We start from the raw sequence: 24990 nt of genomic DNA on the forward strand, positions 1-24990 counted from the left end.
ATAACTTGGTTTAAAAGTTTGATTTGGTATTATGTATATTTAATTTGGAAAAGGCCCCAAACTGTATTGTTAGCTTGTTTAGATAAAGTAAATAAATATAAAATGTTTTTCACGAACAACATATATAAATGAATATAAACAAACGCTCATAAACACGCTACCGAACGCTTACGGACAAAATTGAACAAATACGGGCTCTATTCATATTCGTTTGTTTAACTAATCGAATGAAATTCCCTGTTCATATTTATTCATTTATTAAACAAATGAACATAAACGAACTTCTCGTCCTAACGGCTCACGAACGGTTCATTTAGAAGCCTAGTCATATTTATTGTTTTACCAAATTTGAATCTTGGGGACCATAATGGCACGTCCCGTAAATCCCTTGAAAACCAAGGCCATAATATTATTAATATACACTCACATCACCAACAGATATATATATATATATTTATATATAATTGTATATGTATATTTATTGGCTCCAGTTTCCGTACATTCGAAGTAGCATAATAAAGTTGCAGTACACACCCACTCCCACCACCACCACCACCACCACGCCTAATCTCACCACTTTTCTCTCTCCTAGGGTTTCCAAATGCGATTCAATTACCTCATCCCTCCGTATTAATCCGTAAGTATTTACAGCTTCTGCTTATTATCTGCAACGTTTAGTGTATACATTGAACTTAATTGAAACTAATTATTGCTGTTTGTGTGTTTGCTTGTTTAAATTGAAGTGGATTTGAAGTTTGATGTGTTAACTGTTGAGCTGTTGAGGTTCGGTTGCTAGATTTGAGTTAGGTGAGGTGAGGATGACGTCACGAGGCGGAGCTAGTGGCTCGGCGGATCAGCCGACGCCGCCGCAGCAACGGCGGATCATGCGGACACAGACGGCGGGGAATCTCGGAGAGTCGATATTTGATAGTGAAGTGGTGCCGTCGTCGTTGGTGGAGATTGCGCCGATTCTTCGTGTGGCTAATGAAGTGGAGCCGAGTAACCCTAGGGTTGCTTATCTATGTGAGTTTTTTGTTTTGAGTGTGTGTATGTGTTGGAGATGATAACAAGTGTTGTATCTTTTTGGTTTTGTTTGTGGTTTGAGTAGTTGAGTTTGATAGTTTTATGCTTAATTTAATGGCATCGGCCTATCGGGACAATGTGGGATTGATGGTAGGAATGATGAGAAAAAAAGCTTTTTATTGAGTCAAAGGAAGTGTTTTTTAAGTAAATTTGGGAAATGTGGGATTGATGGTAGGGGTGTTAAGTTCGAAAAACTTGTTATTGTGTCAAAGGAAGTGTTTTTTAAGTAAATTTGGGCAATGTGGGATTGATGGTAGGGGTGATGAGATGGAAAAATTTCGTATTGTGTCAAAGGAAGTGTTTTTTAAGTAAATTTGTGCAATGCGTGATTGATGGTAGGGGTGATGAGATGGAAAAATTTCTTTTTGCGTCAAAGGAAGTGTTTTTTATTTAAGTAAATTTGGGCAATGTGGGATTGACGGTAGGGGTGATGAGTTGGAAAAACTTTTTATTGTGTCGAAGGAAGTGTTTTTTTTACCTTTTTATGTAAATTTGGGCAATGTTTCTACAACTATAGTCATTTAGATGCATGATGTCATTATTTATTTATTGCTATTTTGGAGTTCTTCAAAGATTTATTTAATGTGAATATACCGTCTATAAATGCCTGCAGAGTGTTTGTACTTTACTTGAAATGTGGGATTGATGGTAGGGATGATGAGAAGGAAAAACTTCTTATCTTATTGTGTCAAAGGAAGTGTTTTTTTAAAAGTAAATTTGGGGAATGCGGGATTGATGGTAGGGGTGATGAGATGGAAAAACTTTAAATTGTGCCAAAGGAAGTGTTTTTTAAGTAAATTTGGGTAATGCTCAATAACTATAGTCATTTAGATGCATGATGTGAATATCATTAATCATTATTTATTTGTTGCTATTTTGGAGTTCTTCAAAGATTTATTTAATGTGAATATACCATCTATAAATGCACAGCAGATAGTTTGTACTTTACTTGAAATCTTGAAATGAAGTTGCATGGTATTTACTCAGATTACGTGTAATGGTCTATATTTTACTTGAATTAATGAGAAGTCGTGCATAAATAGGACTGTGGGTTTACGATTTAGTAGAAATGCTAATTTCAATTAACATTCATGCTTAAATATCTATATTTTTACATTAGCACTGCATGGTTTTTACTAAAGTGTTGAACTTTAAACTAGCGTCTAGCGGTTTTCAGATGAGTTGAAATACACTACCAAATGCACCGCTAATTTTTGTTCTCAAACGTTCAAGCATCAAGGTTTAGAATACATGTATACATGAGGATGTAAATAACTACATTACTACAAGGTGAATGGATTATGAATAGTAATTAGTTATGAGTGAGAATGCCATCTTTGTCTAGTTATTATTGATTGCAATAAAGATTAAATGTATTGTTAATTATAAGCTCCTCTGCTCTTGGAATTCGTATCAAGAAATATTATGTTACAAGTTGGCATAACCTGAAAATTAAATTAGGCAATAACCTGAGCTGGAAATCGACTAGTTTTCATATTTAAACTGCAACAGTCTGCCTTATTGAAGCTGTCATGTCTATAGTGTTTTTTCTTTGATATACCTTGAACTTTTTAGAAAGCACCAAAATTTATCTTTTTTTTCTTTCAGCCTTGTAGCGTTCTGTATGCACAGTATTGTGCTTTTCATTTTTATTGTTTTATTTATTTGATAGTGGTTTTGCTGCAGGTCGGTTTTATGCGTTTGAGAAAGCCCATAGATTGGATCCCACTTCTAGCGGACGTGGTGTTCGTCAATTCAAAACTGCACTTCTTCAGCGGCTTGAAAGAGTGAGTACTTTAAATGGTTTTTTGGGTTGTTGGGACATAATTTCACTTATGTGATGACGTGGCATGTGGGCCATTTCATGTCATTCCTTCCGTCTCCTCTTCTGCATTTTTGCCTTTCAATCGATGAATAATTTTGTTATAACTTTAATTAGGAAAATGATCCAACCTTGATCGGGAGGATGAAAAAAAGTGATGCACGTGAAATGCAGAGCTTTTATCGACACTACTACTCAAAGTACATCCAAGCTTTGCAGAGTGCTGCTGACAAGGCAGACCGGTTAGTTTCTTAAGATGCAAAGTGGTTCTAAGCATTGTCTTTACTGATTTTTGCATTTTGATATTTTTACTCATATCTGACTCCTATGTATGTTCAGTGCACAGCTTACCAAAGCGTACCAAACTGCTAATGTTCTCTTTGAGGTTTTAAAGGCTGTTAATCAAACACAAGCGGTGGAAGTTGACCGGGAGGTGGGTATAAAAGAATTTTCCCTGCTTATTTTGTGAAGAATATTTAATATTTTATTTCTGCATAATTATTTTGGTTATAGTCTTTATGAACTGTTATTTTAACTGTCACAGATTCTAGAAACACATGATAAAGTTGCACAGAAGACAGAGATCTATCTCCCATACAATATACTGCCTCTTGATCCTGATAGTGCCAATCAGGCCATCATGAGATACCCGGAGGTATATTCAAACTTCGATTGACTCTAGCTCTTTTATGCATATTCGTAATAGTTTGCTTAAAAATTGTTTACTTGGTTTTCAGATTCAAGCCGCTGTTGTTGCTCTTCGTAACACGAGGGGTCTTCCATGGCCCAGGGAATACAAGAAGAAAAATGAAGAAGACATTCTAGATTGGCTTCAAGCTATGTTTGGGTTTCAGGTAACACGCCTAGTCTTATATGATGTTATAGTGTTGGTAAAGCAACTTTGACTATAATAAATAGAGGTATGTATTTCAGCACCATGACCAATACTTGAATCTTTTCACTTGCAGAAAGATAATGTTGCAAATCAACGGGAACATCTGATTTTGTTGCTTGCAAATGTTCATATTCGTCAAATTCCTAAACCTGATCAGCAACCTAAGGTTGGTCACTCATCATATCACTCTGCAGTTGCTCATCAGTCAGTTTTCCTGAACTTGAACTAGCCACATATGTTTAGAATCAACGTGGCTGTTGGCTCAAAACAGACTCTGTAACACATGATATAGAGAGAACACTCAAATGAGCACTCGTGTGCAGCTAATAACCAGTTACATTTATATTCTGTTCTTAAAACTCTTATATGTGATGCTCAAAAGTGCACATCAGGTTGAGTAGCTTTTATTAATGCTTCATTCTGTCTCATGTTCTCTTTCTTTTTTGTCTATTGTTTGTTTCACTAGTTGGATGAGCGTGCATTGAATGAAGTAATGAAGAAACTTTTCAAAAACTACAAGAAATGGTGCAAGTACTTGGACCGAAAAAGCAGCCTTTGGTGAGCCTTCACATCCATTCTTTCTGCAGCCACAATAATCTGCATAACAGGAAACTATGTAACAGTTCACAAACATGAACTGTTAGCTTACTAATTCAGAAACTTACTAAAATGAACTCTGTTCTTTAAAGTTAGAAGGTTGAAAAGTTACTTTGACTGCAGGTTTTTGTTGTCCTCATATGGTTTTCTTTTGTGTTGACAATAGGTTGCCGACAATACAACAAGAAGTTCAACAGCGTAAATTATTGTACATGGGCCTTTATCTTCTCATTTGGGGGGAGGCTGCAAACTTGAGATTTATGCCTGAATGCCTCTGCTATATCTATCATCATGTATGTTTCCTGTATGCAATATGTTATTGTGAATGATTCATTTGTTTTTCATTTGTATGCCTTTTGTAATCTTTTAGATGGCTTTTGAGCTGTATGGTATGCTAGCTGGCAATGTCAGTCTAATGACTGGTGAGAACGTAAAACCAGCTTACGGAGGAGAGGAGGAAGCATTCTTGACAAAAGTGGTTACTCCTATCTATAATGTGATAGCAAAGGTATCTAAACACTGTTTGCTCACCTTGATGTGGAATTTGTTTGCTAGCAATGCAAGTAACTCATTATGACCATTGTTCCACAGGAAGCTGCATGGAGCAAAGTAGGGAAATCAAAACATTCCCAATGGAGAAATTATGATGATCTAAATGAGTATTTTTGGTATGATTTGATTTAGGTTAGAATAATAAGGTACTGGTTCTACGTAAACTACTGCTAAAGTACTAAGAATACCTTGATCATTTCAGGTCTGTAGATTGCTTCCGGTTAGGTTGGCCAATGCGTGCTGATGCTGACTTTTTCTGTGAGCCTGTGAGGTCACGTGAGAGTGAAAAAAATGGAGTAAGCTATATCAGAAATGTCTTATCTACTTTTTTCATAATTCAGAGCGAATTATTATTCAATTTCCATAATGCAGGATGGAAAACCACTTGGTAAACATCGGCGGGCCGCTAAAGTCAATTTTGTTGAGATAAGGTCATATTGGCATGTTTTTAGAAGCTTTGATAGAATGTGGAGTTTCTTTATATTGTGCTTACAGGTAGCGTTTTTGTACACCACTACTATTAATCCTTATATCTACAAAGTGTCATAACTCGCAACAATTTGTTTCTATTTTAGGCTATGATTATTGTAGCTTGGAATGGTGATGGAAACCCGGCCTCAATCTTTGATTCTGAGGTTTTCAAGAAAGTACTGAGTGTGTTCATAACTGCTTCAATACTAAAGCTTGGTCAAGGTATGTGAAGCACTCATGGTTTCATATTTCTACATTTTTTTATCAGTTACTGCATTTTAAGGAAAGAAAATATAAATTATCTGTTTTGTAGCTGTTTTGGATGTGATACTAAATTGGAAGGCGAGAGAATGCATGCCCTTTTATGTAAAACTAAGATACATTTTAAAGGTTGTATCAGCTGCAGCCTGGGTGGTAGTCTTACCGGTTACATATGCTTATACAACAAAAGATCCAGCTGGACTTGCTCAAACAATCAAAGGTTGGTTCGGGAGCAGCCAAGGTTCCCCATCATTGTTCATTTTGGCAGTTGTTGCATACTTGTCTCCAAACATGCTGGCTGCTGTGTTGTTTCTGTTCCCCTTCATACGCCGTTACCTTGAGAGTTCAGATTACAGAATTATGATGCTCATGATGTGGTGGTCTCAGGTATTGTTTTATCATATACATTTTTATTTGTTTTAATTAATGTCTACAACTCAGCTATATATCTGATGAAATATGACAGCCTCGTCTTTATGTTGGGAGGGGAATGCACGAAAGCACATTTTCTCTTTTCAAGTAAGATATTAAAAAAATAAATTTATATGTAATTAGTTGAGACATGTTGCTAGATACATGACCATAATCGATTTTTAAATTATTAGGTACACATTCTTTTGGATTCTGCTCATTATTACTAAGCTGGCTTTCAGTTACTATCTAGAGGTTCCATACTCATCCATATTTTTAAGAGTGGATCTAATGAGACACCTATTTTATAATCGTTGACAATTGTAAAACTATCATTGCAGATAAAGCCACTTGTGGGTCCTACAAAAGCTATCATGAATGTTCATATCAATACTTATGCGTGGCATGAGTTCTTTCCTCAAGGTAATAATGATATGAAATGAAATATGAAAAACTCAAAATTCAAGTACGCTTTTGTTTTCTGAAATGGCTTACGGGGTTTTGCAGCAAGGAACAATATTGGTGTGGTGGTTGCGCTTTGGGCTCCAATTATTCTTGTAGGATAACACATCCTCTTTATAGATGAATATTTCATTTGCCTTCTTTTATGTTAAGCTTACATTTGTACTGCATACAGGTGTATTTTATGGATACTCAAATCTGGTATGCTATTTTCTCTACATTATTTGGCGGTGTTTATGGGGCGTTTCGTCGTCTCGGAGAGGTTTGTGTTTCTATTTGGAAAAAAAGACGTCTCACCGATATAAGTTATGATCTAAAAATTATGTTCGCTGCAGATTCGAACCCTAGGAATGTTGCGATCCCGTTTTGAGTCGTTACCTGGTGCTTTTAACGGTTGCTTAATTCCACCCGAGAAAAGTGATACAGTGAAAAAGAAAGGACTTAAAGCTACCTTGTCTCGCAACTATGATGCTGTAAGTTTATGATTATAAAATAAATTATTTCATTACATTTTAATTGATGATATTAGTTGTATATTGAGGCTATGCTTCTCATTATTGTTTCAGATCCCCTTGCATGAGGGGAAAGAGGCTGCAAGATTTGCTCAGTTATGGAACAAAATCATCACAAGTTTCCGAGAGGAAGATCTTATCAATAATAGGTAATAACATATATATAGTTTCAGAGAAGCTGAATTCAGCATTTGGCTATCATTTTTATTTAATGAAATGCTTATTGTTCCTACAGGGAAATGAACCTCTTGCTTGTTCCATATTGGGCTGACCGAGAATTAAAGTTAATTCAATGGCCTCCGTTTCTGCTTGCTAGCATGGTATGCTTGTAAATACAGGGTACTATGAGAATTTGTGCTTCTAGAAGCTTATGAATTTATTGTTTTCTAAATTCTTCAATAGATCCCTATTGCATTGGATATGGCAAAAGACAGCAATGGAAAAGATCGTGAGTTGAAAAAGAGGATCGAGAATGACAATTATATGTCTTGTGCTGTTCGTGAATGCTACGCTTCGTTTCGCAATATTATTAAGTTTCTGGTTCGGGGTAGTCGTGAGAGGAAGTAAGTCTACTTCATTTTTGTTTTTGGTCAAATTTCCATCATGAAACAAGGAATCACAAATCGCCTTTTCTTTTTAGGGTTATCAATGATATATTTGAGGTTGTTGACAAACATATTGAAGATGGTGATCTAGTGAGAGATTTCAAAATGAGTGCGCTACCTATCCTCTACGATCATGTTGTCAAGCTTATCAAATACCTGGTATGTATATTATTAGCTTTTAAAAGTCTTTTAAGTGTAAGAATAAGCTAATACAATGCGGCTTGCTATTTTCACAGCTAACAAATAAGCCAGAGGACCGGGATCAAGTTGTAATTCTTTTCCAGGATATGCATGAAGTTGTAACAAGAGACATCATTGAAGACCAGTAAGCAAATATTTCTGTACATTTCTATTTCACTTATATCAATTCTTATCTTTGTATGTTGTTTCTTTTTAATAGTTATGATGGGCAAGGAGACGAGGTTGATGAACAAATTCAGTTATTCCAACCTGCGGGAGCAATCTTATTCCCAACTCCAGACACAGAAGCTTGGAAAGAGAAAGTAATTTTAATGAAAAAATTAATAATATTTTTTTTGAGATAAATTATATTACTCATTAAACTCAAAACGATTACAATAAAGTGGCAGGCAAACGGGCAACAAGCTATGCCACAAATTTTGTATATTCTTCTTACATAGTTTCTTTTTTCAGATCAATAGGTTGTACTTATTGCTTACAGTGAAGGAATCTGCTATGGACGTGCCTTCAAATTTGGAAGCCAGAAGACGAATATCATTCTTTTCCAATTCATTATTTATGGACATGCCCTCGGCCCCCAAAGTTCGCAACATGCTTTCTTTCTCGTAAGTTTTATTAATCTTTTAAATCATTTAGAGCATTATAATATACCTTGTTTTGTTGATAATGTGTTTATTTTGGCAGTGTACTCACCCCGTACTACACGGAGGAGGTTCTCTTTTCATTGCATGATTTAGAAGTCCCAAATGAGGATGGCGTATCAATCCTCTTCTATTTGCAAAAGATTTTCCCAGGTTTGTCATATTCTTTCAGGTGCTTACATGGCACTAGTGTCGTATGCGTATATGTGTGTGTGTGTGTGTGTGTAATAATATAGGATGGCCTAAATACAGATGAGTGGAACAATTTCATGGAGAGAGTGGGGGTCACCAATGAAGATGACCTTAGAGCAAAAGACGAATTAGAAGATCAATTACGTCTTTGGGCTTCATACAGAGGGCAGACATTGACCAAAACTGGTAAGTTTGACCTAAGTTGACTCAGTCAAAGCACCTTTATGACTATTCTTCTTTATTTTTGCCAGTTAGGGGAATGATGTATTACCGTAAAGCATTGGAACTTCAGGCTTTTCTAGATATGGCTAAAGATGAAGGTACACATTATCAATGAAGTTTCAAGTTAAACATAACAATTGATGGTTTGGTGTTTTGTTACTTAATATGGGTTTTGAGCAGATTTGATGGAAGGTTACAAGGCGATTGAATTGAATGAGGATCGGATGAAGGGAGAACGGTCATTGTGGGCTCAATGTCAAGCAGTAGCTGATATGAAGTTCACATATGTGGTTTCATGCCAACAATATGGCATTCAAAAGCGATCCGGTGATCTGCGTGCACAGAATGTTCTAAGGTTAATGACAGAGTACCCGTCTCTTCGTGTTGCTTACATTGATGAGGTTGAGGAGCCTAGCAAAGATGCAACTAAAAAGATTAACAATAAAGTTTATTACTCAGCTTTAGTCAAAGCTATGCCAAATTCTAATGCTTCTGAGACAGGACAAAACTTGGATCAAGTAAACATTCAGATTTTTTATTTATGTTATAATGAAAATGATTCTTTTAATTGGTTTGGTAACAGTACATGTGACTTCAACATGTAGGTTATTTATAAGATAAAGTTACCTGGTCCTGCAATATTGGGAGAAGGAAAGCCTGAGAATCAGAATCATGCTATTATTTTCACACGTGGCGAGGGCTTACAGACCATAGACATGAACCAGGTATGTTTTTTACTTCTTTATTGTTCCCAAACAATCTGTCTTTATTTAACTTTAATCAAAATCCATTTGTAGGACAATTACATGGAAGAGGCCTTAAAAATGAGGAACCTGCTTCAAGAATTTCTTAAAAAAGATGATGTTAGGTACCCTACAATATTGGGACTTAGAGAGCATATTTTCACTGGAAGGTATTGCAAGAGTCATTTAATATTGTTTTTCTTTCTTTTCATTTTGTTTTATTAAGCTCATCATTTTACTTTATTGCTGCAGTGTTTCTTCTCTTGCATGGTTTATGTCTAATCAAGAAACAAGTTTTGTTACTATTGGTCAAAGATTACTTGCCAACCCTTTGAAGTAAGACTTAATCTTTCTGTTGGTGCATATGTTCATGTCTATTAATTGTGATTTACATTACACTTGTTTATTTGTGCAGGGTTCGTTTTCACTATGGTCATCCAGATGTGTTTGACAGACTTTTTCATCTTACAAGAGGCGGTGTGAGCAAAGCCTCCAAGATTATAAATCTAAGCGAGGACATATTTGCTGGTATATTAAACTTCATGTTCTCTCGTGATACATTTTACTGTTTTGATTCGGCTGACCGTTTCTTTCTCTGTGTACAGGTTTTAACTCTACACTTCGTGAAGGCAATGTGACACATCATGAATACATACAAGTCGGTAAAGGAAGAGATGTGGGCCTTAATCAAATTTCTCTATTTGAGGCCAAAATTGCCAATGGAAACGGGGAACAAACACTTAGCCGTGATCTATACCGTCTTGGTCATCGGTTTGACTTCTTCAGAATGTTATCATGTTACTTCACCACAATCGGTTTCTACTTCAGTACTTTGATAACTGTATTAACCGTGTACGTGTTCCTCTATGGGCGGCTATATCTTGTACTTAGTGGACTAGAGCAGGGACTAAGCACCCAACCCGCCATTCGTCACAATAAACCACTTCAAGTGGCACTTGCTTCACAATCCTTTGTTCAAATCGGATTCCTAATGGCATTACCTATGATGATGGAAATCGGTCTCGAACGTGGTTTCCGAACCGCATTAAGTGAATTCATTCTCATGCAGTTACAACTTGCCCCCGTTTTCTTCACGTTTTCACTTGGAACAAAGACTCACTATTATGGTAGAACATTGCTTCATGGTGGTGCAAAGTACCGAGCAACGGGTCGTGGGTTTGTCGTGTTTCATGCGAAGTTTGCAGAAAACTACCGGCTTTACTCGCGCAGTCATTTTGTGAAGGGAATTGAGCTTATGATATTGCTTCTCGTTTATCAAATATTTGGTGAGTCGTATAGAGGATCGGTTGCCTACCTTTTGATCACTATATCAATATGGTTTATGGTTGGCACATGGCTATTTGCTCCGTTTCTTTTCAACCCTTCGGGTTTTGAGTGGCAAAAAATTGTGGATGATTGGTCGGATTGGAACAAGTGGATTAGCAACCAGGGTGGTATTGGTGTTCCTCCCGAGAAGAGTTGGGAATCTTGGTGGGAAGAAGAACAAGAACATTTACACTATTCTGGAAAACGTGGTACAGTAGTGGAGATATTGTTGTCATTGAGGTTTTTCATTTATCAGTATGGGCTTGTTTATCATTTAAGTATGACAAAGAATCAGAAGAGTGTCCTGGTATGTGTTTTGTCCAACCGCTGTTGACTTTTTTTGACTTCAAAATGATGTCGCTAAGCTCCTTTTTTAATTTTTTATCATGGATGTCAGGTTTATGGTATTTCATGGGTGGTGATCTTTGCCATTTTGTTGGTTGTGAAGGTGAGGATTTGTCATAAACGTTATATTGTTGAAAATTTATCACAAGAAATTGAACTTTATTGTTCTAATTTTTCAGGCTATATCATTTGGACGAATGAAATTCAGTGCAAAATTTCAACTCGTGTTCCGGTTAATCAAAGGGGCAATCTTTATCATGTTCATTTCAATTCTTGTGATCCTGATTGCACTGCCTCATATGACCTTGCAAGATATCTTTGTGTGCATTCTTGCCTTCATGCCAACTGGATGGGGTTTATTATTGGTCAGTACAAAATTTTGCCTTCCTTTTATTATTCATAACGTATTAAACCCACTCTGTGAAAACATACAACAATATTTACGATAGTACCAGACCTTTTAAAATAAATGTTATAAACATTTGGTTGCGAGTTCTTATCAAAACCAAAAACTATAAAGTTGCATACTGTCATTGGTTCGTATCAATGCTCGGTTCGGTTCGAGGCGCCGGCACTCGGTATAGCCTATGATGCTAAAAAATTATTTATTTCAAATACAATTTTAATAAAATTTTTATTGGAAGGCTGATAAAAAAAATTAATCACAAGCACATATTTAGTTTTTTTAAAGAAAGTTAACAAACATACTTTATTAGAGTAAATAAAGTTATTAAAATATTAAATGGGTTAAAAGCGTATGCTATTTATGGTATAAGGGGCGAAATTGAAACTAAAAAAAGGAAAATGAATGCCACATGGCAAAATCTAAGTGGCTAAAAGCCTAAAACTATACTGTTCATCACTTACATATATGGTGTGGTTTCTTTGTGTGGCTCGTGGGCTTGCATATACATATGCATTATATACTACAGTCGTGGTTACTAAATGAGACACGGGTGTGGGTTTGGCTTACAAACTTAGCGTGTGGACAGGAAAACTAGGAGATGAAAGTGAGACTTACAAATTTGTATTTTTTTATATTTTCAGATTGCACAGGCATGCAAACCGGTGGTAAAGTCAGCTGGATTCTGGGGGTCGGTGAAGACACTTGCACGAGGGTATGAGATAGTGATGGGTTTACTCCTGTTCACACCGGTTGCGTTTCTTGCGTGGTTTCCATTTGTTTCAGAATTCCAAACGCGTATGCTCTTCAACCAAGCCTTCAGCAGAGGTTTGCAGATATCGCGTATTCTTGGTGGCCATAGGAAAGATCGGTCGGCTAGGAACAAAGAGTAGTTATGTTGTAACAAAATGCAGCAAATGTCTCAAAGGCCCATATTTTGCTGCATTCTTGGTAGGTAGGTTGTTCATTTAATTTGATTGTGCATTTAGCTATGAACACAACATTGTTCATGTATTAACTTTATTCAGTGAAGGGAGTTGTTTTTTATTATCTTTTAGTGTTTGCATAAATAGTTAAACTTATTCCATACCTTTTTGACTCAAGTCAAACTATTATTTCATACGTGATTGTAAAAACATATTCCAGACTTGTCGGTTGCCTGATTGCTCAATGTCGCTAGTAGGGGTGCAAACGAAAAGAGTCAAGCCCGAGCTCGACTAGGCTTGGGCTCGGCTCGTTTCGAGCTCTATTTTCAAAGCTCTAGCTCGGCTTGAGAATGGATTTTGAAACTCAAGCTCGGCTTGGGCTTGGCTCGTTTACTATTTATCAATTATTTTGTATATAATTATATTTATTTTTATACATTTTTTCTATTATAATTTTATGTATAAAATAGTATATATTATTTTTAGTTATTTTTATTTGTTTTTCATAACATTATATATATTACTTAGTAACTATTAAATATATTTTTTAAAAAATTATATAAATGGCAGACTCGTTTAGGCTTGCGAGCCGGCTCGAGCTCGATAAGTGAAGCTTGGGCTGGGGCTCGTTTATTAAGCGAGCTTATTTTTCAGGCTTGAGCTCGGGCTCGATTAAGCTCGGTTCGATTGAGCTTTTTAACGAGCTGATCTCGAGTAGCTCGCGAGCAGCTCGGCTCGTTTACACCCCTAGTCGCTGGACATCATTACATCAGGCCCATGAGTTGATGCAAATAAGAATATGTTTACGAACTGACCAAGCGAATCCCCATCGATGCTAAAAAAGGAAGTACGTCTATATCTAGAACCCGCTTATTATCTATATAGAGTAAAGTAGAAAGTTGGTGCCACAACTTGTATTTGATAAAGTTTTATTTTTAGTATATAAAACATAGTTTTCCAAAGCAAACATAAATGAAGTATTGGAAGGGTGGTTATTATATGTTTGTTTCTAGGCATCACCCGGGTTCGACCCTTGGTAACATGGAATTGTGGATAATATTTAGAATTTTTTGTCAACGTCATTTTATTATTATATGTTTGTTTCTAGGTCATCACCCGGGTTCGACCCTTGGTAACATGGAATTGTGGATAATATTTTGATTTTTTTTGTCAATGTCATTATAGTGTTGAAGCTTATGTTACTGTCAATCACTATGATATTATGCTTGATGTAACTGTTATCAACCGAATCAAAGAAACCTGCAAAATCTCTGTTTGGAGTTGGCCACAATGGGTGACCTTAAACTTGTGGACGCCCACAGAACTATACACAACCTTTTGTTTTGTTTTTGTTTTGGATTTTTGTTTTAGTGATGGTTCATAATGAACGGTGCAAAACTGACCGAATATCATTTTTTTTAGTTCTGGTATCGCAACAAACATGACGAAAACCGATCGAATTCGCGCAAACTCAACGTGCTTTGTTTTAGTTCTAATACCGTAACGAATAGAACCGAGCAAAAGATATTTTTTTTTGTTTTGGTACCGTAACAAACATGACGAAAACCAACCGAATTTTCGTAGATTCAATGCCCGGGATCGACGACGGTCAGGTTTTACCTACGCTCGAGTTTCACCGACCGACGCTACCCCATTGGTCCACCTCAGTTTTTATAATTTTTTTATCTTATTTTTTTTAGCTCCGGTGCAATAACGCACGTAACCAAAACCAGCCGGACTTGTGTCGGCTGCTACAACGTTTGGGACTAACAACACTTGGGTTTTACCACTGTCATGGTTTACCTATCTGCCCCGATGTAATGCGCCGGGTAAAACTCTAGTTTTAGAGTAAAACACTTTAAAACAAGCGGATGAACAATCCCAACACACTACAATGGATGCACAAGCAAGATAACTGTTGAATGGGACCGAACTAAAAGACCGCAAAAAAAAGAACATAACGATGTTTACATATTACAACGGCCTAAGTTCGATTCCTTGTATAACAAGACCAACAAAGTTATATTCACCATCAATGTCCATACCATTTAAGGTAAAGTCTGCTCCAATAGTTCCAATGGTATCAGTTCTGCCTTCCCACAATTCAACTTCCATCCAACCATCTTTCCTTACTTTTGGATGACCTTTTACTTTGTGAGAACGAATAACTCCCTCGCGAGAACCTTGATCTCCAATAATCGCAATACGAGGAATGATTAAATAAATAGACCGCGGAAAATGCAAACTTTGGTTAAACAATGCTATTGGACCCTCGATCAACGAGATTGGTTTTCGGGTGGTTTGTATATAAGATGACATGAATAGGCTGTTTGTGGTGACAACAGTTTTGATTTGATTTCAAAAGCAACTGTAAACTCATCTATGTCACGAGATTCCGCCACCCATTTAAATCTGCAAAAAGAAAAGTAGTAGAAAAGAACGTCTATCTATCTACTCTAATAAAAGAGTATATTGGGTAACACGTGGCACCTATTTAGCACGTTTTCCCTTCTCTTTTTTTCCAATTAAATGACAAAAATATTTTTTATATTTTTTTTCAAATTATATGACAAGTATATTTTTTTATCTTTTTTTTTTCTCCAATTAAATGACAAATAATTCAGATTTTTTTTTGTTTTTTCTTTTTTGGTAAAAAGGCTGAGGACAAATAATTCAGATTGATACCAAATCTTAAAAAAAACATTATTATAAGGGTTTTTAATGACTAAATCTTCCATTTAACTAATCATTAATGATTACTCGAATATTATATTTATTCGTGTAACACACGGGTTTTTAACCTAGTTTCAGTAAAGAAAGAGACGGAACCTTGATTCTGGTAAAGACTTCCATATCCATTTCTCCTTCGGCAAAAATTCTGTTGCGGGTATCATAAAACGCTTCTTCATGCTTTTGCTAATAGAAAGCCACTATTCATTGATACAAATTAAATGATGTTAGTAATTCTAAAGTTGATATCTTTTGTAATAATTAAACCTCCAAAACCACATCTTATGAAACTTCAAACTAATTGCTTCATGTGTCCCATACTTTTAAATCCTTTTAAATACAAGGTGTAATATATCAAGTATATACAATGACATACGCATGCATACACATATACACGCAAATACATGCGTGTGAAGATACCTTTTGACCATTGTCAATGAGGAACCCTTTGCGAAGAATAGCGTATAGTTCTTTCTTCGTTGACGGTTGTATATTATTAGGTGACCACCTGATTAATTCTGCATAGTCAGCCGGCATTTTTTGCTCCCAATTGACGGGCGAATTTAATGTCGATTGCATGTTCTTCATATACTTCTGCTCTAGATCTTCATGTGTCTCCTATAAAGTGTTTTTACCCATTAATAATATTCACCATAATAAACATAGTAAAATGAGTTCTTTCAACAATATCAGAAATCTTAAAAAGTTCCAAAAGTTAATAAATGTGAACTTACATTCTCCACGGGCCGAAATTCAACGCCTTCGATAGAACACCGAGTGCTATTCCAATTCAGAAGCAACGGGAATATCGTAATGTTAAAATGATGTGTTTTTTGATTGCTAGTAAATTGATACAATGGTATAACTAGCCATCTATCCTCCCTCATATTTGCATTGCTTGAATATAAATAGTCTGTGTCATCATCCAATTTATACGAGCAAGATACGCATGTCCCGATACCGTTTTGGATTTTAGAGTTCTCGAAGTTAATTTTGAAGACGATATTTATGGTGTATGTGACATGTGGTGTCAAGAATCTAGTGAACACTTTTACTTTGAAACCGTTGTAAGTACACGTCACGGCATTTGAGAACCTGCACAAAATACAACCGATGACAGTATCCGAACTGTAATTTATTCTTTCAATCATTATTCGGCTTTTGTGTTCCAAATATATAATAAAAAAAATCAATGTTGTAAGTATGATCTTTTATGTCTAAAAATGTACGAAGCGCAAAATCCATTGGAAGATACCGAAAAAAGTGAATAATGAAGCTACTAACCTTGAATCATCGGCAACATCACGTACACCCCACGATACACATTTTGTTGCAGATACCATTTCACAAATTTCACCATTCTTGTTTAATGAAAGCCACTGTCGAGTAACGATATTCAATTCTTATATTAGCAGAACTTGAAGAAAAAGAAGATATAAGATTATAAGCAGGAAATTAAATATTTTATTATTAGATTCTTTTTTGTGTAAACTGTGGTTTTCATCGATGTGGTTTGTCCAAATTTGCGGTTTTAATCCCATAGTTTTAAATCTGCAATTTTCGTCCCTGTGGTTTCATTTCACTTGCAATTAAACCCGACCCCACTAACCCCGTTAAGTATGGTCGTTAAACTCATTCTCAGACCCTCATGCAAAGGGCCTTGCGAATTAGGGTTGGGGTTTATTTGGGGAGAAAAAGGACAAAAATGCCCCTCACGTGAGGGGCAAAACTGATGGGTTTAACGACCACGCTTAACGGGATTAGTGGTGTCAGGTTTAATTGCAAGTGAAATAAAACCAGAGGGACGAAAATCGCAGATTTAAAACTGTTGGACTAAAACCGTAGATTCGGACAAACCAAAGGGACCAAACCGCAGTTTACTCTTCTTTTTTTAAACGACTAACTCGCATGCCCACTAAACCTACTCCTAAATATACACCAATAATATGAACCACATAATCGGTCTCATAATAAGAAGGAATAAATAAAAAACACAAGCACGCGACAGAAAAAGCTAATTACCGTTGTGCCATCATTCACGAAGATCCCGTCCAAGAGAAGCCTAAAAAGTTGTTCATGAGATCCATATGATAAAGGAGCTTTCGCTTGATTTGCAAGCTTGATCATTTCTTCTAAATTTGCTTTCTTTACAAGATTCTTGTAAATCTCCTACAAAGCATCACCTCCTTTTAGTTGAATAGTAATGACATACTAAGAAATTAAGAGTAAACTGCGGTTTTCGTCCGTGTGGTTTGTCCAAATCTGCGGTTTTAGTCCAATAGTTTTAAATCTGTGATTTTCGTTCATGTGGTTTCATTTCATTTGCAATTAAACCCGACCCCACTAACCCTGTTAAGTCTTATCGTTAAACCCATCAGGGTGCCTCTCACATGAGGGGCAATTTTGTCCTTTTTTCCGCAAATACGCCTCAGCCCCTCACAAGAAGGGGTTTGCGAATTAGGGTTGGGGTTTATTTAGGGAGAAAAAAGACAAAACTGGCCCTCACGTGAGGGACATGCTGATGGGTTTAACGACCAGACTTAACGAGGTTAGTGGTCTCAGGTTTAATTGCAAGTGAAATGAAACCACTGGGACGGAAATTGCAGATTTAAAACTATTGGACTAAAACCACGTATTTGGACGAACCACAGGGACGAAAACCACAGTTTACTCAAAAATTAAATTCAAACATGTAAGAGCAAAACTTACTTGTTGTTCAAGTGCAGTCTCAAGTTCTTTCATGACCTCAGCCATCGTGGGCCGTTCTTCACGAGCCTTACTGATACACCGATAAGCAATGCGTGAAAATGTACTCAATGAACCCGACTGCATTTCTTCTTTTATCTCACTAAAGATAATTTCATCTAATCTTTTCTCCTCATAGCATTTTCTCCACTTGTTAACAAAAATTTCAATTAAACGACCGTTTTGATATTCAAAGCACAATCTCCCACACATCAATTCAAACAAAACCACACCAAAAGAGTATACGTCGGACTCTTTTGACAAAAACCCCGTCTCAAAATACAACGGATCACAATACCCCGGCGTACCTACTGCATTGGAGAACACATACGTGTGCGGCTGGTTAGCCGGGCCCGCCTTTGACAACCCAAAGTCAGAAACTTTAGGGGTCCATTTCTCATCAAGAAGAATGTTTGAACTTTTGATGTCTCTATGAATAAGCCTTTGGTGCGTCTCAGCGGGATCATGTAAAAAGTTTATCGCACGGGCAACCCCGACACATATCTTTAACCGTTGACTCCATGTGAGATTCGCATCACTCACATAACGGTCAAGGCTGCCACGAGGCGCATACTCGTACACAAGGATCATTTCATCGCCCTCAATACAATAATGCATTAAAGACACCAAATTTTCATGTTTGTATTTCGAAAGCATCATTATTTCCTTGTAAAACTCGGGGTTTCCTTGCCCAAGCCGACGGTCCAACCGTTTAAAAGCAACCGTTTTTCGGCCATTTGGGAGAGGGAGTTCTCCCTTGTACACCGGCCCAAACCCGCCTCGGCCGATTACCTTGTCTTGACCAAAGTTGTCGGTGGCCGATTCAACATCTTGAAGGTTGATCTTGAGGTGATCAAACTCTCCCAGGAAAGGCATTATTATGTGGACCAAGTTATTAATTTATAAGCAAAATCTTGACTGATTAATATCAAATTATTAATGAGCAAAATCTGGGTTACTGTTCATAAGTCAACACTTGAGAACCTAAATTAGAGTCATAAACCTTAAGCTATGAAGCAGAAACAGAAACCCAAAGCTATTGATAAAGACTTTGAACCAAACAAATTAAACTCAAAACAACAAAAACAAAAAATTGATGAACCTTTTGACTTGAGGTGAAGAGGCAGTGGTGATGAGTAAAGTTGGGAGTTGACTTTAGATGAAGATGAATGTATTTCTCAATAGAGTGAAGTGTGATCTTTGTCTACTTATAAAAAATTATTTTATTGTAGCACTTGGTTTTCTAATCTTGTTATTTTTGTTCATTTCACTAACATTGTTAAATTTGTAATGTTGAGTCTTGATATTTTTGTTTTTTTTTTTTATTTTAATCTTGTTATTTTTGTTCATTTCACTAACATTGTTAAATTTGTAATGTTGAGTCTTGATATTTTTGTTTTTTTTTATTTTGATGAAAGTGACTATTATTATCAAACCTCTAGTATGATTTTATAAGATGGTTTTTTTATATTTAACAATGTTAATAAATTTTATTAATAGTAAATTATAAAATGTCTATACTATTTACTTTTTTTTACTAAAAATATAAAATTGCTTATTTAGCTATTTATATCTAGTTTATTTTTCTTATTTTACTAAGTTTTGGGTGTGGCTTATTTGTCCAAGTTTTCATTATCTATTACCTTTTTTTTTGCTTTTTAAATAAAATTTTATTTGTTTTAAAATATTTATATATATAATGAGAAGAACTAAAAAACATTCATAATTTATAAGATCTTTTAAAGTTCGCTGTTAGGTTTAAAATCCATTAAATTTGAGTTTCTAGAGCGAATTTTGAAAATTTTATAAATTATAATTTTTTTATTTCTTTACATTTATATAAAATTTTATTTAAATAAAAAGACAAAAAGTAAAAGGTTTGAATGAAAGTGTAAAAGAAATCATCACAACTCGAAAGTTAGTTAAAATGAAAAAGAAAGAGTTAAGAAATACATAGATTCGGAGATTATAAACTATATTCATTTTTTAATTTAAACATCTAAAGCGAATTTTTTTAATAATTATAATATTTGATATTTTTTTTAAATATAAACGCTTGATTTATATAAAAGGAAAAAAAGTAAAATATATTATAATAAAAACTTAAACAAATCATCAAAACACAAAAGGTAAAACACTACTCAAAAGTAGCTAAATAAGCTATTTTATATTTTAGTAAAAAAAAGAAAAAGTAGACACTTTATAAGTTATTTAATAATAAAATATTTTGAGATGGTTAAATATGAAATATTTATCTTATAAAATCGTCAGTGAGGTTTGATCACAAATGCTACTTTCATCAAAATAGGTGAAAGGACGGAAATACTCGTAACTTAACGCTTAAAAATTAATAACTTTCATCCAAATAGGTAAAGGGGTTAGTGAAATAGACGAAAATGGCAAGATTCAGAAACTTCAAGGGTTCAACTGTAAAAAAATTAAATATTTGTACTAAAGTTGCTTAGCTGTCTAGTCGTCTAGCTGACCAAACCTCATGGATAAAAATGACACTTTACTATTATCAATAAATGAATTTCATTTTGTTTGTAACTAGCATCGAAGCCCCCGCTTAGAAATGGTGTTTTAAGAACCGACGATAATGTATATGTTCTATGGTTTAATCTAGATGGCAGTAAAAGCAAGTAAATTGCATGGCTAACTAAACATGTTTAAAGTTAAAAATTAGCTTTATTATAAAAACTTAATTAGTTAAAAATTAAATAAAAAAGATTTTAAGGCATAAGAGAAATAAAAGTTTTAAAATAAATATATAAACTATACTAAACTGATAAGTTTATTAAAGTTCATAACTAAAAACGTAAATTTTTAAAAATAAAAATCATTAAAGTAACGAGAACGTGTAATGATTGAGGGCGACAATCGTAGACATGACCCAAGACACGACTAGGACCTAGCAAAAAGAAAAAAAACCAGTTTTTGGGTTGACTAACATTACCCGTTTAAAACACGGGCTGAGTTTGGGTTGTTAAACAATATGACCCGTTTTAAAAAAATGAGTTGACCCGTTTAAGTAATTAAATATAAACTTCGATTATATTTAATTAAAGAAAATAGCCACTGTCCTTGACAATGATAAAAAAACATAAAGTAAACTTAACAACAAACTCCTCTAATAACAACGCCACATATTATATACTATAGATAAAAATCAACATGTCGGTGTCGCAAATCACTTTTCTGATTCCAACTATTGTTTAAGTGAAATAATTTCAAGATAAAATCAGTTGTAAAATGTTGGTTTGGCGGTGGTTTCCTTTGATTACTCAAGCAACTGCTTTTTAATTGCACGAGTTCAATCCCTATTTGTTGAAAACTTTTGTTTTCAATCATCTGTTCAATGAACTACAAAGGTTAACGTCCAGTGGTACTCGTAGTTTCTCTTTCTTTTCACAGTTTGTTATTGTTAGTTTAGTTTTTAATAATTTGGCTAATTATGCTACTTCTATAAAGATTGAACGGTTGACCTCAAATTCTGCATCCAAGCCACCCCACTTTTAATTGCTTTATAATTTTTGAGTTACCAAATAAATGTCATTCTAAATATATTTTTAGTTTTTCTAGTATCGTAAGCTATACGTATGCCGCTACTATTCCGGACGCATACTAATTTATTTTTTTAGGTTTAGTGCATGTAATGTAACAAACCTAACCGATATGTCCAAATTCGTGTTGATTCGATCGTTAGGTGTACGTGTGTCGATTTTTGGGCATTTACATATTTAGTTTTTTTTAATATCACAACTCTAATAAACTTAACTAATACCGACCTGCCTGTATCATATCCAATCCATCATACAATCATAAGTACCCTAAAACTTATCAATTACTATTATGTTTCTTTAATTATTTTTTTTTCAAAGTTTCAAATTCATGTCTTAGAGAGGAAGGAACACTCATGGATACTATCTATTCACTGGCCAATCATACACCGTTATTTCATTTATACCCTCAAGTACACACAAACCAAAAAATAACTGGAAACACCTATCCATAAGTACCCTAAAACTTTTTTTTGTTTTTTTGTTAAAATTTACAAATAAATAAAACAATTAAATGTAATTAAAATTAAAATTTCATTAAAATTAAAATTTCATTAAAATTAAAAATATTACATAATTGAAATCCGGAAAAATAAAATATGACGATCAAAATCAATAAAAATAAATAAAATATGAACATCTAAACTAGATGATCATTCGGACAATTATATTTTTTCGTAATTTCTCGTTTGCGGGTTATAGCGATTTTCTTCCCTCGTCCTGTAGATGATCGTGTGGCCGAGTATATGTCTTAGAAATTAGCAATTGAGGATTTGAGTGAATAGAAATGGTGAAGGTTTAGTGAATAAAAACAGTGAAATGTTTGAATGAATAAAAAAGATGAAATGTTTGATTATTAATGGGTGTTTTAATTTCTTCAAAAGTTTAACACATGGTAAACCTTTGCCATAAATTGTAATTTGGCAAACTACTCATATAGTTAGGGGGTGAGTTTGCCATGTGGTAAACTAACTATAAAGCTTACTCATACTAGTGCCCCGGCCCCTCTTATGCTACTTTATCGTTTGGACTTATTTATTATTTTCTACATTTTACGTTATTTACCGTTTTGACTTAGTTATTATTTTCTATGTGTTATGTTTTGGTCTAATTTTTGTAAGTTAACTCGTGTGCGTGGCTCAATGTTTTTATGTCTAATATTTGTTTGGTCTCATGGTCTCGTCACAACGTGGAGGGTCTTAAAACCTAGTTATTATTCTTAGGTTTATGTGTGAAAAAACGACTTTCTTCTTGGCCACATCATTTTTTAATGGTCAAACGAAAGGCTTACTTGTAGGTAAGGGTGCAAACGAGCCGAGCTGCTCGAGATCGGCTCGTTAAAAAGCTCGATCGAGTCGAGCTTAATCGAGCCCAAGCCTGAGCTAGAGCTTAAAAGTAAGTTCGTTTTATAATCGAGCCCGAGTCTAAGCTTCATTTATCGAGCTCGAGCCGGCTCACGAGCCTAAACGAGTCTGTCATTTATATAATTTTTTAAAATATATATTTAATAGTTAGCGTTATGAAGAAATAAATAAAAGTAACTAAATAATATATTTTTTATACATAAAATTATAATAGAAAAAATATATATAATTATATAAAAAATTTGCCAATTAGTGAACGAGCCGAGCTTGAGAATCTACTCACGAGACGAGCTCAAGCTTTAAAAATTAAGCTCGAAACAAGTCAAGTTTAAGCTCTATGTGTAAGTTAAACGAGCCCGAGCTCAACACCCAGTCAAGTTTGTAGGGGTGCATTTTGCACTTGTGTGTGAATGTGACTGTCACTGTGACTGTGAAACGATCTCTTTCAAATTAATTAAAAATCAACAAATACAGTTTCCAATCACATGAGCTGTACGTTTGCTTGCTGCTGCTTCCCCCTTTATCCAAGGGTTTGCTTGAATCAAATTCAAATACATTCGTATTATACGTTGAATTGAATAGTAATGACGTCCAATAGTAGTAGTACTAGTAGTTCGTGGGATTATTATTTCCCGCCACCACCGCAAGAAGAGCTGCTACCGCCTCCGCCACCACCGCTACCTGACTTCCTACCGCCGCCGCCGCCACCGTCACAGCCGCCACCGCCGCGGCGGATCTTACGGACGCAGGCGGCGGGGAGTCTCGGAGAATCGGTATTCGATAGTGAAGTGGTGCCGTCGTCGTTGGTGGAGATTGCGCCGATTCTTCGTGTGGCTAATGAAGCTGAGCCGAGTAACCCTAGGGTTGCTTATCTCTGTAAGCTTCTGCTTTATTATTGTTCCTCCCGTACTTATACTTATAATAGCCAATTAGGCAATATTTAACCATCATAAATTAGGCAATTCTAGATATATAACAGTTAATTAAATTTAACACAGGATCATATAGGTTTTGGAATCAATAACAACTCACACATAACACAAATTCAGACATTATTCAGGCTGGCCTATAGTCAAGTTAAATCTAGGTAGTCAAAGGCACACATTACCCGAGCATAGGTCTAGGCGTGTGTATTGCTCGCCAGTGACTACGTTGGATGTTATGCTAAACACCACATATGCAGCTGTTGACTGCCGAATTACTAAGCAATGGAACACTATGGAAAAAAAGTGTTGAAAGTCATTTATGTTACGCATGGTTTTTTATGCTTATGGCACGTATATTTCCCTGTCCTTAATAGATTATTGTAAAGGGGTGTTTGGTATTGCTTATTTTCATAACCTTTTGAAAAGTTAATAAGTTGTTTGGGATTGCTTATGTTGTGAGAGGATAAGTTAACAAGTCAAGATATTATGTCTTATTAACTTTTGACAAAAGTTATAAGGAGGTAAAATAAGGAATCCCAAGTACCCCCTAAACATTTAGTAGGGTTATTATAATTATATTTGTTATTTGTATTATTAAACTTATGCAATTATAGGCTAGATTATTATTAATGTCGGGTAACACTTTTTTAAGTGCCGTTAACACACGAGTCGTTATGATTACTGTTAAAGTGTATAGGATAGCAGTCAACCGCCATTTTCATGTATATATACGTTACTTCTGTTAAAGTGTTCATCACCAAGATTAATTGACATATTTAATTAATCCACTTGTGTTCTTCATTCAATTATATCAACCCAAATTGCTTTACTGTTTGTTCTTGATTGCCAATAGTCCTTTGTTCAGGCTTGTGCTATGTGGAGCTTTTCATTTTTCATGCTCTATTTTTCTGATGATGGTTTTGCTGCAGGTCGGTTTTATGCATATGAGAAAGCTCATAGGTTGGACCCCATTTCTAGTGGACGTGGTGTTCGTC

The 24990-nt window shown here is 35.2% G+C and overlaps 3 protein-coding genes across 3 annotated transcripts; 1 reads left to right on the plus strand and 2 right to left on the minus strand.

Annotated features, from left to right (window-relative positions):
* Positions 1-771: 771 nt before the first annotated feature.
* On the plus strand, positions 772-12664 carry LOC143547569 (callose synthase 3-like). The gene is made up of 40 exons (XM_077038989.1): positions 772-1023; positions 2770-2870; positions 3023-3147; positions 3245-3338; positions 3450-3560; positions 3643-3759; positions 3874-3966; positions 4267-4358; positions 4564-4690; positions 4768-4905; positions 4989-5065; positions 5152-5245; positions 5322-5444; positions 5525-5642; positions 5734-6068; positions 6148-6200; positions 6287-6347; positions 6434-6515; positions 6600-6649; positions 6730-6816; positions 6890-7027; positions 7121-7215; positions 7302-7386; positions 7469-7629; positions 7707-7830; positions 7908-7996; positions 8072-8174; positions 8326-8477; positions 8557-8666; positions 8766-8891; positions 8957-9025; positions 9108-9445; positions 9533-9652; positions 9725-9840; positions 9923-10006; positions 10086-10198; positions 10276-11303; positions 11394-11444; positions 11521-11706; positions 12389-12664. Exons 1-40 carry the CDS (start codon positions 819-821, stop codon positions 12635-12637), a joined length of 5820 nt encoding a protein of 1939 aa, XP_076895104.1. The 5' UTR covers positions 772-818; the 3' UTR covers positions 12638-12664.
* Positions 12665-14845: 2181 nt separating this feature from the next.
* On the minus strand, positions 14846-16019 carry LOC143547465 (F-box protein PP2-B10-like). The gene is made up of 3 exons (XM_077038906.1): positions 15821-16019; positions 15500-15600; positions 14846-15082 (listed from the first exon to the last, which is right to left on the minus strand). Exons 1-3 carry the CDS (start codon positions 15986-15988, stop codon positions 14947-14949), a joined length of 405 nt encoding a protein of 134 aa, XP_076895021.1. The 5' UTR covers positions 15989-16019; the 3' UTR covers positions 14846-14946.
* A 64-nt stretch (positions 16020-16083) lies between these two features.
* Positions 16084-19036, minus strand: LOC143547364 (putative serine/threonine-protein kinase PBL7). Its single transcript, XM_077038834.1, has 4 exons — positions 18110-19036; positions 17423-17569; positions 16685-16779; positions 16084-16495 (listed from the first exon to the last, which is right to left on the minus strand). The coding sequence occupies exons 1-4, from the start codon at positions 19019-19021 to the stop codon at positions 16099-16101; spliced, it is 1551 nt and encodes a 516-aa protein (XP_076894949.1). The 5' UTR covers positions 19022-19036; the 3' UTR covers positions 16084-16098.
* Positions 19037-24990: the final 5954 nt, after the last annotated feature.

The sequence above is a fragment of the Bidens hawaiensis genome, unplaced genomic scaffold (genome assembly GCF_021521415.1).
Source record: "Bidens hawaiensis isolate Kalapana, Puna unplaced genomic scaffold, B.hawaiensis_p1.1 tig00000055_1, whole genome shotgun sequence".
NCBI lineage: Eukaryota > Viridiplantae > Streptophyta > Magnoliopsida > Asterales > Asteraceae > Bidens > Bidens hawaiensis.